The 16,217-nt window shown below is 40.3% G+C and overlaps 1 protein-coding gene across 5 annotated transcripts in view; it reads left to right on the top strand.

The window, feature by feature from the left end:
- The window catches only part of Pdlim5 (PDZ and LIM domain 5), a 157,978-nt gene extending 142,212 nt beyond the window's left edge, over nucleotides 1-15,766 (top strand). For all 5 annotated transcript variants that reach the window (XM_051194613.1, XM_051194606.1, XM_051194605.1 and 2 more), the window contains 4 exons: nucleotides 5,571-5,751; nucleotides 7,482-7,602; nucleotides 10,589-10,704; nucleotides 12,632-15,766. In XM_051194613.1, the coding sequence (XP_051050570.1) occupies nucleotides 5,571-5,751; nucleotides 7,482-7,602; nucleotides 10,589-10,704; nucleotides 12,632-12,721 (508 nt within the window). In that variant the 3' untranslated portion in view covers nucleotides 12,722-15,766. The remainder of the gene's footprint in view (nucleotides 1-5,570; nucleotides 5,752-7,481; nucleotides 7,603-10,588; nucleotides 10,705-12,631) is intronic.
- The last annotated feature ends 451 nt before the right edge of the window (nucleotides 15,767-16,217 follow it).

Raw genomic sequence — 16,217 nt, 5'->3', positions numbered from 1 at the left:
GCCGTGTAGCTGTCTTTCACCAACACAGTCATTCTATGAATCTTTTTTCCTAATTCAGAACTACTTTATACATTAAGTACGTGAAGTAGGCAAAACTAGTTTACTTATTCAATAATAAGTGCTATAGTAATTATAGGTAACATCAACTTATTCAAAGAAATGGCACTCACTCTGTTTTACAGTGCATATAAATAACTTGGTTTGAGGAACTACCAAACTTTCTTAGTATCTATACCATTTTGCATCCCATCAGAGTGTCTACACATCGTCTTCAGCACCTGCCCAAACAGGTCTTGTCAACCCTCTGGTTTAACATTGTGTACAAGTGAGAATCTATACAGTGGATCCCCGAAGGCTCTGCTTAGTAGGCTCTGCTCCATCCCACTTCATTATTTCTCTCTGGGGTGGGATGAAATGGACGTTAGTGACAATGTTACTAGAGATAAAGATGTACATTGTGAGATGCTTAATCCACCAAGATGGTATAACAATTATGTAAGTATATTCAGCCATTAATAAATCAATCTATACCATCTGGGCTTTGCAAGATTCTCACATTGTAGTTTGTTGTTTACATGATTTTGGGAAAATTGGCAAAATTCTGTTACCGAGGCTGCTATAGGGATCAAATAACAAGAGAAACAAGCAGTAAGCACTGATAGATCTGTTAGCTTGTGCCCGTTGAAGATAACGGTTTCTTTTCCCTTTCTTTTTGTAAGTTTTTCTTTTTGTCTGAACTCAACTTCTTCTTTTGGAGGCCCAGTTTGAGTGTGCAGTGGTCTCCCATCTCAGCCAATCAGGATGCCTTTACTCTTCCCTCCCTGCCCTTTGTCAGCCAACATGTCTTGAGTAAGGGCTGAGGGTGTGGAGTACCATAAGGGGAGATGCATATTTAATTCCACCTTGCAGTTATCTAAGCTTGTCATTCCAGTTCACAGGTGGAAACCCAATCCCATCTGGAGCAAGAACTTCTTTAGTGTTAATCCGCTGTTAATGAATTTGTTAAATTAGTGTTTGCTGACACGCAGAAGTAAGTGCTTCCTTCTACTAAGAGGCTTGCTGTTTAATCTGCACACACCCCAGGGGCACAAGGGGAAGTGTTCTATCACTGCAGCAAGGAGGATCCCGTTTGGCGGGCAATTTCCCTCTTGGTACAGGTATAGAGGAAGGAGCTCTGACAGAAGCAAGACCATTTTCTCATATTTTAAAGGTACAGGGTCGTTCTTTACTGTCTAGGATTTCCTTTACTGCTCGTGTTTGAAAAAAAGAAACAGTGAAACATTTTAGAGTTGTTCTATTAAGACCAGACTGTATTTTTCATTGTTGATGATAAGCTTTATGTCAAAAAGGTATTTTTAATGGCCTTTTAAAGAACATATGCAACGTGGTGTGGAAGAGATGACTCGGTGGATAAAGCACTTGATGCTAAAGCGTCAAGTCCTGAGTTCAGATCCCAGAACCAGGGGAAGGTGCGGATCCCCAGTGTAGCATGAATAATAAACACCCAGGGACAGATAATAGTTCAGACTGAAGACTAGAAAAGCAAAGCAGCCAGCCAGTAGAGTGTACTTACCACTACCACAGTTAAGACCAAAGCAGGAGGTCTGTCCTGTCCTCAGAGCGACTGCAATGCTTTCCACCAAACCTGGAACCGCATGCTGAGCTTTGTTTCTTATATGCCTCTCTCTCTAGTCCTGGGATTAAAGGCACACACCACCACTGCCCAACTTCTATGGCTAACTGGTGTGGCTGCTGGGATTAAAGGTGTGTGCTACCACTGCCTGGCCTCTGTGGCTGTGGCTAGTTTTGTATTCTGATCTTCAGGCAAGTGTTATTAGATCATAAACAAAATATCACCCGCCCTGGGGCAAGCTAACTACTGAGTTCAGATCCCCAGAACCATGTAAAAGGCAGGATCTCTACGGCAAACTAACTAGCTAGACTAACTGGGATTGGCACACTCATAATTCAGCAAGAGAACCTACCTCAGTAACAGTGGGGAGAGACCCCTGATGTCAGCATTATGCTTCTATACACACATGCATACATATACGTGTGCATATACCACGTTTAGCTGCACCTAAACATGGGAGAGCACTCACGCACAAGCAAATAAAGAAAATGTTAGTCTTCTGATTTAAAAAGGGTACAAGAATAAAAACCATGGGTGGAGCCATTCAGGGTGAAGTAAATGTTGAGGCAGACAGCACTCACCATAACGACACACCCATGATCAGGCTACCCATTTGGTTTTTGTTTGTTGGTTTTGTTTGGTCTGGTTGGTTTGGTTTTTGTTTGTTTGTTTTATTTTGGGTTTTTGTTTTTGTTTGTTTGCTTGTTTGTTTGTAATCTACTGCTTAATGTGATAAAAAATAAATAAAATGATGACTCAAGGGAGTCTAAACTGTGCTTGTTACAGAAGTCAGGTAGGAAAATTTTCAAGGAGCTCATGTGAACCTGACCCTGTGCTCCACGAGGATCTCATATCAGTTTTCAGAAGAACAGGGATGAATAGCGTGAGGCTGCCTCCTATAGCAACCGTTAATACAGCTGATGTGTCCCTCCAAACACGGCTCATAAAAGGGATGATTCTCTGAGGACCAGGTCTGGTTCAGTGCTGTGACTCACATACCCCAATTCTCCTGTGTTCTGAATTAGTCATAACACATACTTAAGAAAATCTAGGAGATGGGTTGTATGTTCCTTACTCAGTTATTAGATGACTGTCACCCCAACCCCCACCCACACCCACACCCACACACCCAGAGGAGCCTCCTCAGCTATTTGGGATTAGTAGCTGTGTCTCAGGAGCAAACCTTTTGTTTCTAATCCAAATCTACTCCCGTATTTACATTCAGGAGAATGTAGAGTCTGAGGTTGAACTGACATCTTTTGAAAACTGAGTAACCGATTAGGATACTGGCCTCAAGGCCATTGAGCTTGTGACCAGGTGAGGATGTTTCCTAATGAAAACAGCCTAGCATTGTAAAAACATTTGCGTGTGTCTTTACACATATATATCCATTCAGTATGTGACATAAACACCAAAGTCCTACCATATATACCCTGCATTGTAGTCACAATAAAGTTTATCCTGGAAGTTTCTTTGATCTACACGTGCAGTTACCTAGCTGGTGGGAAAGCTTATAGTACTTAGAACATTATATTCAGCTTTGAGAATGTAATTTCTTCATTGACATTTGGTAAAATTCTTGCCAAATATACTGAGAAAAATAAATGAAAGAATTTGCGGAGCAAGAGTATTTATAAAGCAGGGATGGTTTACTGGGGTCATGTATGACCATGGTTCACACAGCCATGTCTTTTCTTTTTGAAATAATTAACAGATGCCCTCCTTGTTAGTCATTGCAAAACTCCAGTACCTAAAGCATCCTCCTGGTCGCCTTGAAGTTTTAATAATAGTAAACTACTTACCTTCAACAAAGCAGAGTCACATGTACAAAAACACATCAAATTCTCAATAAACAAGCTAAGAAACAATGAAACTAGGAAATACTTTCTTTGCTTCACAGGAAAAAAAATAGTTTAATTTACATCAGTGTTTTCTGCTGCCTGACTCTTTCAGAATTGAAGGTTGGGTCCGAGTTAACAATAGTGTTTTTGCTAAGAAAATTAGTGTGTGGATTTGGATATGTTGATACTAGACTATTGGTGGTAGAGAGCAATGACCAAATAGTCTTCTCTCTCTCTCTCTCTCTCTCTCTCTCTCTCTCTTTCTCTCTCTTTCTCTCTCTCTCTCTCTCTCCCTCCCTCCCTCCCCTTCTCCCTTCCTCCCCTCTGTGTATGTGTGTGTGTGTTTAGTATGAGTGTGTAGATGCATGTACTCATGTGTGAATATGCAGAAGCCAGAGAAAGACACTACACACATTCTCTGCTCTATTACCTTAAGACAGGGTCTCTCTCCCTGAACCAGAACTCACCTTCCCAGCGACACCAGCCAGCCATAGAGCTCTCAGGTTCTCCTTGTTCCCAGCCGCAAACTTTAGTTACAGGCTCATGCAGCCATACCCTAGGAGATAGCTGTTGAACGCAGATTTGTGTTTTCACAGTGTAGAAGCTGCTCTGCCTGATGCCATTGCCATGATACCCTGTTACTACTCTGCCTAGAAGTCCAGAGCTGCGTGCGTGCTTGCTAACAGTCGCCTGTGGTTGTCCTGTGATGTGGGCTGCCAGCAGTGAGATGGAAAGCCATCTCGGTGGACTAGAGTAATGCATGAGGAAGTAGATGCGTCAGCCCCTAGCTTTGGCTCAGTCAGTAATTGTATGTTAGCTTTTGAATACTCTTTGGCCGTGCCACTCCATCTGTTCAACTGGGTTCATAATAATTGCCTGGTCTATCTCACAAGAATGCCGTATGAACAAATTAGATAAGTGTAAAAGTGCCTTGGAGGTAAAGCCACTCCATGAGTAAAAATTAGTGTGATGTAGCTACTGAAAAGTGTGTTACAGAGGCTAGTCTGCTTCATCTCCCAAGGCTTCTAACTAGATAAGGCTTCATAATGGGTTCCTGTGCGAACCAAGCACATCTTAGCGGTTCATGACTGTAGTATTCAGGCATCAGAAGTCTCTATACAAACACTTGCTACCTTGATAAAAATACACGTTAAAGTCAGTCTTAGCTGGGCATGGTGTAGTTCACACCTATAATCCTGAGTGCTTGGTAGGCCGAGGCAGGGAGGATCATGCATTTGAAACTACCCAGGACTGCCTATTCAGTTTCAGGCCAGCTTAGGCTACAACGGAAGGTCCTGTCCCTCCCCCACCCGCAAGTCTGTCATATTTAGAGAAGGGGAAGGAGGGATTGGTAAATGTTACATATAAAACTTCAGTTAGGCAGGATGAGTGGTGTCTGGAGATCGCTGTAGAAGGTCTGACTATGTTTGATAGCATTGTCATGCATATTTAAATACATTTGAGAGTAGATCTCATGTTTAATGCTCTTAATGCAATAAAACTTAAGTTAGTCATATTTGAATGAAATAAAAGCCTTCCAACTAGCTTCAAACAACTGATAGTGTACAGTTCAGTTTCCGTGGTTAGTTCAGAAGCTGAATTTGAAACATTTAATAAACTCGGGAAAGAAGCATATGCCGTCCTATGCAGGGAAGAAAGGACTGGGCTTCTCGGGAAATCATTACCCTTAAGGACCTAACCTTGCCAAGTTGAGATTTGTTTTTCCAGCGTTGCCTCTCCTGCCTTTAAACGTGTGTTGTTCTGGTGCCTCTTCTCTGCCACAGTTAGCATCCTCCCTCTGTCATGGCGATGCACCCAGAATGACTCACTGCAACTCAGCTCAAACGTGCCCCGGATCCCAGGCAAATGGGAAAGAGGACAAGGGGCTTCGCTAGAAGGATCTGGCAAATGCTGTCAGCCCTCTTCCCCTTGCTCCTCACACACAGTCTCTGTGCAGGTTGACAGTACCACCATGCCCAGTCCTGAAGAAGGAAATCAAGCAGGCAGTTACCTACACAAATGTAAGAAGACAGCCTCCCCAGGCCAACACCGCACACTTTCGCCTCTGAGTCAAGTTGGTCTCTTTCCTTTGGCAGGGGGCCTTTCCTCGTGGCTCTGGGGAAGTCTTGGCACCCAGAAGAATTTAACTGTGCTCACTGCAAAAACACGATGGCCTACATTGGGTTTGTTGAGGAGAAGGGAGCACTGTATTGCGAGCTATGTTATGAGAAGTTCTTTGCTCCTGAATGTGGCCGGTGCCAGAGGAAGATCCTTGGCGTGAGTGTTTAAAACGACTTCTTTATGTGTAGTGCATCCTAAAGCCATGGAGATTATGTAATAAATCTTTCCATTATTTTTACTTTTTATTTTCTTCTTGCTTTATCAGCCTTTTATGCTTTCATTAGTTGTACGTATTATAAAACAAAACTAAACAGACCCATATCAGACTCATGGGGTTAGCTGCCTTTGGTTTTGTTTTACTGAGCGCTGGCATGTCTGGTGAAAGCCTAGCCACTATGGGAAAAATAATTTACTGTGGGTGTGCTACCCCAGCAGGACTCTGTTCGCTCAGGAATGAAGAGGTCGTCCAGGACCACACACACAAGCTTTCAGGACTGACACCTTCACTGGTTTAAATTAAATTCCATAGCTTTTATAAGAGCAGCCTTTCCCTACTTGTCAGAGTTCAAGCACAGGACACTGATCTCATGACATATATAAAATTTGTAAAATGTGAAACATAATATTTTTATTCAAATAATATAATGTTTAAAACTGTGACTTCAGTTACAGACATGTACATGTGATAGGAAAAGCTTTTCAATCTATACTTTTTTGACAAAAGAAAGAATGCATACATGCCCATCATGTTATAACATCCAATTTTCAATGACACTGAAGATTCAGGTGTCTACTGTAGGTGGCCAGTAGTGGGGGGGAAGTTTGATTTTAGAAGAAACCAGTGTTCTTGGCTTTAACATGTACAAGTTGGAATGGCTTTGCTTGATTCTACCTTAATTCTCAATCTGAAAATACAATAGTGAAATTCTAGAAAAATATGAATTATGGAGAACATACTTAAGTAGGTCTGAAACATTAAAAATAGTTTCTATGACCAATTTCTAAACTATTAATTTGTACATTGTATTGGCAATAAAGGAGTATAATGGCTTTCCCGTCCATAAGTGATGACAGATTATCAGTTAGTAAACTATACGTCAAGGTAACAGAATAAACATTCTGTGGATTAGAGAATAATTAATGAAAGTCAAGAATGGCAAAAACTTTAAGACTCTAGCAAGTGAAAGAAAGAATTCCCGTGTTATTAAATATTCTTCAGAACTTAATTTTTAATTGCTTTCCCTCTTCTTAATTGAATCCTTAAAACAATTTCTTGAAAAACTAACAACTTCAAGCTCTTACTGATGAAATCTCTTCCAAGTTTTGCATCTTGGGGCATTTAACAGGGAGCCATAGTGGACTGGAATCCTTGCTTTTACTGTTCACACTCTACACTGTGGAGTCAGTGCATAGTACAGTCACAGCTGATTCCAAAAAGCTAAACACTCAATGGGCTGATTGGATTATACTGATTACATTATTGCTTCCATAATGCACTGGAGTTTAGGTTTGTTTTAGTTTTTAAATGCTTTCCCCTCCTTCATGACATTTTCAAGATAATGCCATGAAAGTTTTTTAGGTTAATGCATCCTGACGCCCTTTGAAAGAAAGCAGAATGTGCTGTAGCAAGCCTTTCTGTAATACTTCCCTTATGTGCTGTGTGTATAGATTTAGTAATAGTGATTATTCTTTGTTTATGGATTTATATTTATGAAAAGTACACATATTACTATAGCTTTCAGGTAAGCATCTCTTGTTTCTTTGATGAAAACTTCAAGACAAACACAAAATACCTGCGCCTACACTGAATTAGTATGGTTCAACAATGAGAGTAAGTATTGGTGTGTTTATTTTCATCTTTGAATCCATCCACCTTTCTATAACAGGAAGTCATCAATGCTTTGAAACAAACCTGGCACGTGTCCTGTTTTGTATGTGTGGCCTGTGGAAAACCCATCCGCAACAATGTTTTCCACTTGGAAGATGGAGAGCCATACTGCGAGACTGGTGAGATAAAAAGCCATTAGTGCCTTATTTAAGAATGAAGCTAAAACACTCATGTTTCTGTAAAATTAAAAGAAAAGTTTAGGTCAACAAGATTTCCTTATTATTTTAGAGGTATCACATATTATTATGAATATGTAGCAAAACAAAAATAATAATAACTCTTCATGAATTTGTCAGGATGAACATCTCCATCTTCATTATGAACATTAAGACATGAAACTTAGCATTACTTAGTAGGAAAACATGTTCAGATCTCCAGTCATTTATAGATATAAACTCTACTGAAAATGTAGCATCAAACCTCCTATTGTGGTAAAGAATACCAAGTGGTTATAAACATGAGAAATGTTCAACATTCGAATGTTACTACTTTGCTTTTTAAAGCCACAGCCTTGGAAATAAATTTGAAATCCTTTGCTACCATTATTGAATAGAAAAGCAATCCTGGCTTAGATTTCTCCCTGGTAAAGATGTTTGATGGGAGATGTCATTTTGTATATGTTTCTCATACTGGTTAATGAATAAAGCACTGTTGGCCAATAGGAAAGCAAGATAGGCAGGACTAGGAGACAATAAGGATATAGGAAGGAGTAAGGAGGAGCCAGGAGGGAGAGACTAGGGAGACAAGACGCTGGCCCCCTTCCCTGGTAAGAAGACCACATGGAAATACATAGAAATGAGTTAATACTTAAGACAGAGCTAGCCGATAAGAAGCAAGCAACGGGCCAACAGAATTGTATCTAATACAGAGTCTCTGTGCATTATTTGGGGCTGGCGCGGCGGCAGGACAAGGCCAGGCGGCGGGAGGAAAAACTGTACTACTTACAGATGTTTGTAATATTTTAAGTTCCAAGAGCCTGTCTACTCCCTTTGTTTGTTACCTGAGCGCTTCCTTTTCCTTTGCCACATTTGTGTTCTCACCGTTTACTCCTTTCAGATGCTGCTTCCACAATGGCCATTTCAGAATAGGAAACACACTTTACTTCATTCTGCCTCTATTGACTGAGTTCCCACTGTTGAGTTTTCCTCTTATTTTAGATTGAAATTCAAAGCGCGGTCCCTAGAAGAAGGGGTTTTGCACAGTGGAAAAGTTAAGAGACCATCAGCATTTGCCTGAAGCTGGTTCAGCATCACTTACCTTGCTCATTCCTTACTCTTGATTTCCACCTTCCCTTTAACCCCTTTGTTAGGAAGGGTTTGGCTCTGTTCCAGATTGCTCACCAGGAAGCCCCAGAACCTCCAATAAAATGCCCTATGTGTTCTTAACCATGTAAGTTGGCTGTAAACTTCCTAATGTCTTCAGAGTATCTCATGTTCTTCGGCTTGTTTTTTCTGGAGAAGACTTGGTTCATGTTTGGCTGGTTTGTGAGTTTTAGCAGTTTTGTAAGACATTCTGACTAACTATGCAAAAACATAAACATCTGTCTATCTAACCTGATAATGTGTTTTAAGAAATCATAATATAAACGTAATCCATTGCTAGCGGAGGGGAATCATGATCTAATTGTTATTCTTTTTCCTTACCCTTCAGTCAATTCTTAGCAATGTTCCCATCTCAGTAGATGGCTGCACTGTCCAAACACCTAGGATTTCTCTTTCTCTGTTCTTCTGAAACAGAATCTTAGCAGGTGATTCCTAGCAATTCTACCTCCAGTGCATATTGGATAAGCATTCCTGTCCATCTCCAGTGTTGCCACTATGCCCAACTTGCTCTTACTCTTTGCCTGGATTTCCCAATAGCAGCTGCAGAGAAATTGGTGCAATGTCAACCATGGCAGTCAGATTGAGCTTGTATTCTGTAACTGCTGTCTAATAGAATAAGAGCCATCCTCCTTTCAGAACCCGCCTTGCCAGATTTATCTCCTGCCTCTTTACATGCTGGCAGTAGATTTAACCCATACCTTATCCCTTTGTTACTTCTGAACATGGCTAAGATTTTATTTCTGGCTCCAGGGCCTTCATATTTAAAAATTTCATCTGACTAGAATGTTCTCAGTGTGATTCCTCCTTGTTCTTCAAGTCTCATCATGACTGTTTTATACCAGAGAAGGTTTTCCTAACCCTCTTATAGTATAGTTATTCTATAATATAATATAATAATATAATATGTATAATATACTATAAGTCTATAATTATTCTATATCCTAGAGCTATTTTTGCTTCATTGTACTTATCACAGTCTTAATCAAAACCTCATGATATGAGCATCCACACCTGTCCTTTTTGCCTCTCCACCTCTGTGTGCCTGGAGCACTGCCTGCTAGCGTCTGTGGGGGTGTATTCAGCACGAGGTGCTAAAGAATATTTGCATGAAACTGCATATTATAGAATCCCTCCCCTCCAACTATGGCTGGACTGGCATTATTAAAGGCCAGAAGTTGGCTCATAGGTCAACACAGCAGTAAGGAAGTTGAATGAAAAAGAAAACTGTGACAGCGTTCCTTTTTAATAATAGAGAAAGGACAAGGCCACTCTTGTCAGAAGGGAATTTGTTAGTGTTTTAGAGCTGTCAAGATACTCATGTTGTCTGACTAAAGACTTCCAGTATGAGGTCCTAAAATTAGAAGGAAAATGTAACAGAAGAAGTTGAGGCCGATGTTATTGGCATGATCCAGCTAGGGACTCAGTCACGGTCCTTATTTGTGAAAGTGTCCTAAAACCTGTATTTGAAAGCTAAGCAATGTGATTTGCCAAGTTTGTTCTCAGTCTCTATTCACTAGGCTCATTGCTGCAAATCATTCAGAGTCCTCTTACTGGTCCTCGACACACCCAAGTGTACTGAACACTGCACGCAACAGTGATCTCTGTGGTTCTTCTGTGGAGATTGTCTTGTCTCCCATCCAGCCCAGTGAGGGATCCCAGCCAAGCTTCCCCACCCCAGTGGATGCCGTTTTCCCCACTTCACCTCAGTCTTAACCTCTGTGTCTGACCTGACATTCCAAGCCTCACCGTGTTTAAATTATGTCTCTCTCCTGACCTGATGCAGATTATTACGCGCTTTTTGGAACAATATGCCGTGGATGCGAATTCCCCATAGAAGCTGGTGACATGTTCCTTGAAGCTCTGGGCTACACCTGGCATGATACTTGTTTTGTGTGCTCAGTAAGTAAACTGTAGTGTTTGATTGACGTAACAGCACTTCTGTCTTTCCCTCCCTTAAAGCCAACGAACACTGTTTTTCAGTGTTCTTAAAAGTTAGGTTTGACATTATTTGACATCTAATAAGGTCTTACCCCAGAGAAAATATAACTTTTAATGCATTCTTTTCTCTAAGGAGCTTTTTGCCTTTTTAAAACATGAGTTCTTTTCTTAAATTCCTTTATTAACCAGTTTATTTTTGACACATTGGATATTTCTTAAAAAATGAATTATAAAAAACTAGAGAGACAGAAAATTGGCTGTTTTCTTCCTAAGAAATAGCTCGTGGATTTTCTTTTCTTTTTGTAACTATGAAAACATACAAAAGAAGTTTACCTATTACACTTGCTACTTTAATGCTCTTGGTTTTGATTTTACTTATTTCTGGTGTCTATGTGTGTGTTTCTATGTATATGTATGTGTTTATGTGTTTGTGGGGACTGAAGGACAACCTCAAGTGTCACCTTCAGAACACTGGTCCTCTTCTTTGAGACAGAGTTTCTCATGGGACTGGAACCCACCAGTTGGCCCAGATCAGCTGCCAGAGAGCTCCAGGAGCCCTCTTGTCTTCACCTCCTCAGCCTTGGGGTTATAAGTATGGATGTCCCATGACACCCAGCATTTGTACATGGCTTCTGGGGATCAAACTCAAGTACTTTATTGGCTGAGCTATCCCAACAGCTCCTTGTGGAGACTTGGTCTCAATGTGGAGCTCTGGCTGATCTGGAACTTGCATTGTAGATAATGGGGCTGACCTTGAACTCATAGAGATCCACCTGCCTGTGCTTCCTGAGCTCTGGTACTAAAGGTGTGCATGATTGTACCTGACCTTCTGATTTTTACTTTTGATGTTCAAGATAAGCCAAAGGTTAACATTAACCTAAGATAAAGCTTATAATTTAGAAAGCCAGTATTTAGTAAAGATGTTCCATTCCATTACTTGATCTCTGTTACTGCTGTTTGATTTTGATACCCATTGTATATCTAATATATATATCACAGTGAAATCAAGCGATTTCTGCAAACATTACCTTTGAGCACTTCTTGTTTTTAGTTCATCTTTTAGACTTCATGAAGTTTATAAAAAGCAGCTTTTACCTATCTACTTTCTCAGGAAAATCTTCCCATGAACATTGTCATTGGCAAGGCAGCGGAAACAACATGAAGGCAAAAGTGTGGGTGGCCTCACCATAAAACCACTCAGCAGGCAAATGCTGGCCAAGATGTTCACTGTAGAATCAAGTTAAATCAGTTCTTTCATGAATGAATGGTTTTATCCAGGAAGTAAATTAGAACCAGCCTATTGGGGCTGGAGAGATGGCTCAGTGATTAAGAACACTTGCTGCTCTTGCAGAGGACCCGAATTTGGCTCCCAGGGCCCTCAGTGCATTTGGTCTCCCAAGACACCTGCCCTCACATGCACATACCATACTTAGACTAATCCACTCAATAAAATGTAAATTAAAAATAATAATCAATGGCCGGTGAACAATAGGACAGACTGATACTGGGCTTGGTCATTCGTGGCAAAGCAGTTGAGCTGTTTCTTTTTGATGCTTTAATTCTTTGTAAAAAGGAAACCTTTAAAAGATTGATTAGAATTTGTATTTGATGTATTCAAGTTTTCGTTAGGACTAAGTGCTGCCCTTTCGATAGAGAAAAGCCGTCATCGGTGATTTAAATAAATCAGTCTATGTTTCAGGGGAAAAAAAAAAAGTCATTGTTTGCTTTTCCAAGAAGACATGAAATGTCATAGGAATCGTGAAGTGTCCGGGGTCTCACTCAACAGACTAAAGAGCTTGTGTTATTTATTCATTTGGGACAGTCATTCCCCTTTGGGGGATCTGAGTTAAATGATGACACTCTTGTAAGCAATGCCTCTCTTTTGCAGGTGTGTTGCGAAAGTTTGGAAGGGCAGACCTTTTTCTCCAAGAAAGACAAGCCGCTTTGCAAAAAGCATGCTCACTCTGTGAATTTCTGAAAAGTCAACAGTTCCAGGAAACGGGAGAAATTTGAAGAAAAGGGGGGAAACTAAAATTACCATTTAATTTTTAGTTGTAATATTTATATGGAGTTCTAAAATAATAGTAGCCCTGAATGGATAAACTCTAACATTAACCAAGTCTGTGAGAGAATGTTTGGCTTCAGAAAGTCACAGACGGTTTGGGATTTATTATGACTAGCCTGTGTTTTCTGCCCATGAAGTAGCCTTTATAAGAGTCAATTTCCTGACTACTAAATTCATCTTAGAATAAATTAGCAAAGGACTACATTTTAGAATTAAAAACTCTAGCCTCTTATGCTGAAGTGATTCTTTCCTTGTCAGGTAGCTGTGAGACTCCACAGAAGGCAATAAGAAGTGCCTTACATTTTACTAATAAGAATAACTGTTTAATAAGCCCATTTTATCTTTAAAATAGTAAATGGGAGTTTAAATAAATTTTATGAGTAGGTGGTATCTTTCTCTTTGGTCTTATCATTGGTCTTTTCAGTAAGACGGTCCAAGGCAATTTTTGACCCAAGTGTGGCATGCCCTAAGAGATACTGTGATCTCTGGTTCTTCCAGAGGCTGCCATGTTGCTTAAAGGTCAAAAATGCTGACCTTCCTTCAGATGGGGCAGTTTGTTTGTGTAGTGTGTGGCTCACCACCTGGGCCAGGCTGCCCTGCTTCTCATCTTATGCCGAGCTGAAGATAATTCAATAGCGTTAGGGCCCCCCCCAACCCCCCCCACCTCATCCCCACCCCTCAGAGAGTAGGTAGAAGATGAAGGCGCTAGAAATTGGGAAAAGAAAGCAATTGTACCTGGAAAGTCAAAAGAACCACTTCCCCCTTTCAGATAATGAACTGCTTAGTTTTTACAGTTGTGTCACTGACTGAAGATTCCAAAACTCCTCGCCCAGTGATTTTTTTTTTCTTTTTTCTTTTTTTTTTTTTTTTTTTGGATTGAGGGTTATGAAAAGATCCAAGTTTTTGTTGTTACTGTATTCTTTGCTTATTTGGAGTTGTTCTGGGGTTTTGTTTGTTTGCTGGTTTTTGTATGGGATTCTTATCTATCAGTAAGAAGTAAATCCCCTCCAATTGTGTGATCCTGGAGTTAGGCAACCTTTCTTCTCTGGCATCCATTACTCACATTGTCCTGCCATTTGTTCTCCATGGTTGGGCAGAGCATTGCTAGGTACCACTTGTCGTCAGGAAAGTGAGTGTGAGAAAGCCATGCAGTGTGGCCCACTGCCCAGGGAGAAAACAAATCATGGCGTTTAATACTTTTCTGTGTGTTTCCACAATGAATGAAAGCTCAGTGGTCCTTCTGAGTGATAGCTAAATCTGTTGGGAGTACGGTCCTTCCAATATCAGACAGGTTGAGTGCCCCATCTTTTCAGAGCACCTGTGCGTCCATTTGTGTATGTGTGTTTGTCACACAGGAATTCTTAGGCAACAGTATTTGTTTAACCTCCCTAAGAACTTTCAAAGTTATATGTCCTGAAAGCTGCTAATTTATGCTCTAGTAAATTTATGTTATATGCAGATAATCTCGAACTGAGGGATAAATGAGCAGGAAGGGTGACACACATCACGAACCGGAAGCTTCTCCAGTAGCAGCCCAGACTACCTCCTTACCTGTGCCTGTAGGGAGGCAGGAAGTGTCTTCAGAAGTCAGGGCTGGAACTTTGTGCATTAGATCTCATTGCTGCTTCAGTGACCAATAGCAGGCTCGATGGCTTAGGTGCATTCCTTCTGATCTGAACGTCCAGCTTTGGCGTTATATTACAAAATAAGTTGGTGATTTTTTTTTTTTTTTTTTTTTTTGATGTGCAAGTTTTGGTTTGTCTTTTAGGTGATATGCCATGATAATATTTGACAGCTTATTGGCATTTGCATATTCAAAAAATTTTCTTTGACTTGGATTTCTAATGAAGTTATCTTCCTTTAAGGTTCTCATTTTTATTAACCCCTTATTTCTCTGTTGTTTGTGGAATGTAATGCTGCATTTTTATAATGCTATATTTCTCCACATTTAATTCCTAAAAGGCTAGTGTGGCTTGCTAACTTGGCATTGTGTCTTTTTTCTTTGCCTATCATATTGTCCGGCAAGTTTTGTATCTGTTCCTAACACAGTGGCTCCTGGGAGACGAATTCTCACCGTAACCAGAAGAGTCTGTCCACAGTGAGGCTCAACTTGCCTCGTTACCAGCATGGAAGCATGGAGCTTTCAATACCTGGCACAGCACTTTACCCTTCTGGCAAGCTCCCTGAGTTTTTATTATCAGTCTTCTGTGTCCGTAGCATTATTTTTCTTTCATTATTACTATAGAACATTGAGTTCTTGTCATGCTAGATGTATATTTTGAAGGCTGTACTTGTTAGGCCCCATATGTAAACAATGGTACATGATTCTTAATGTGCCTTATTAGAGTTCTCAGTTTTGAGACTTTGGTGGGCCCAAATAGATACTGTTTCTCTTAAATGTTCTGGATGACTGTTGCCTGTTGAGGTAGCAATCTTTGCTTAGTGACTTTGTGTTTCCCATTGATAGGGTTACCTTCACCATGTAAAGCTAAAGCCTAATTATTTGGCAACAGTATTAAAACAAAAGTAATCCTTTCTCTTTTGAATATTGATAAAAAACTGTGTTTAAAACCATCTACAACAAAATATGCTCCTTTCCAGGAGCCCTGGGCTAGAAGGGCTTCCACAGAAAAGTAATTGCTACAGTGTGAATAGTTTCATTAGCATTTTTTTTGGCATTTGCAGTTCAGTCTTCTCCTTTGGAGCAGGAAAACAGAAGATACATATTTCAGCCTGTCCCTCTCCTCCACATGTCTAAGTTATTGGATGTAGACACTTATTGTGTAATTTGCCATGCCTGTCGATTATTGTCTTTTGTTTCTTTGCATTTTTAAGTTTGTGTGTAGCTGCTCTTTTGCTTTTGGATATGTTTTCTAATTAAAAAAATTCACACGAGAAATACAATCTGTATAGTGATACCTAATGAACACATACTCAATAAACAAATTCTATGATGTCAACACACGCCTGCTTTTTCTCTCTGGGTGGTATGTAGTTTCACTTAAGTGAACATGGGGAGAAGTCACGTTCCATCCTCACAGGACCAGAGAAGTGTTAATCCCTGAAGAGCCTCTGTCATGGTATTGGCCAACCCCAGTGCCCCAGAAACAGGACATTTGAAAATACTACATTTACTCTGTTATTTACTTTGTGCTTTGCGTATATAATGTATGTAAGACATGTTTATAAGTTAGTAGATAGGCTGTCTTTAAATATGTTCATTGCTGAAATTATTCATCAGAATGACCTACTATTGTGCCTTGTTATGTCACATATCCTAAGCAGAGAACAGATTCCTTGCTCTTTACACTTGGCATGAGAGCCAGGATATGTACAGTTCAGTCTCATTAACTGACTGGCCATTACTAGGTAGGCTCACTCGACTCTTACTCCTTTGTTTATCAGCTAG

The sequence above is a fragment of the Phodopus roborovskii genome, unplaced genomic scaffold (assembly GCF_943737965.1).
Source record: "Phodopus roborovskii unplaced genomic scaffold, PHOROB, whole genome shotgun sequence".
NCBI classification, from domain to species: Eukaryota; Metazoa; Chordata; class Mammalia; order Rodentia; family Cricetidae; genus Phodopus; species Phodopus roborovskii.
This window is presented reverse-complemented; position numbering and strand designations above follow the sequence as displayed.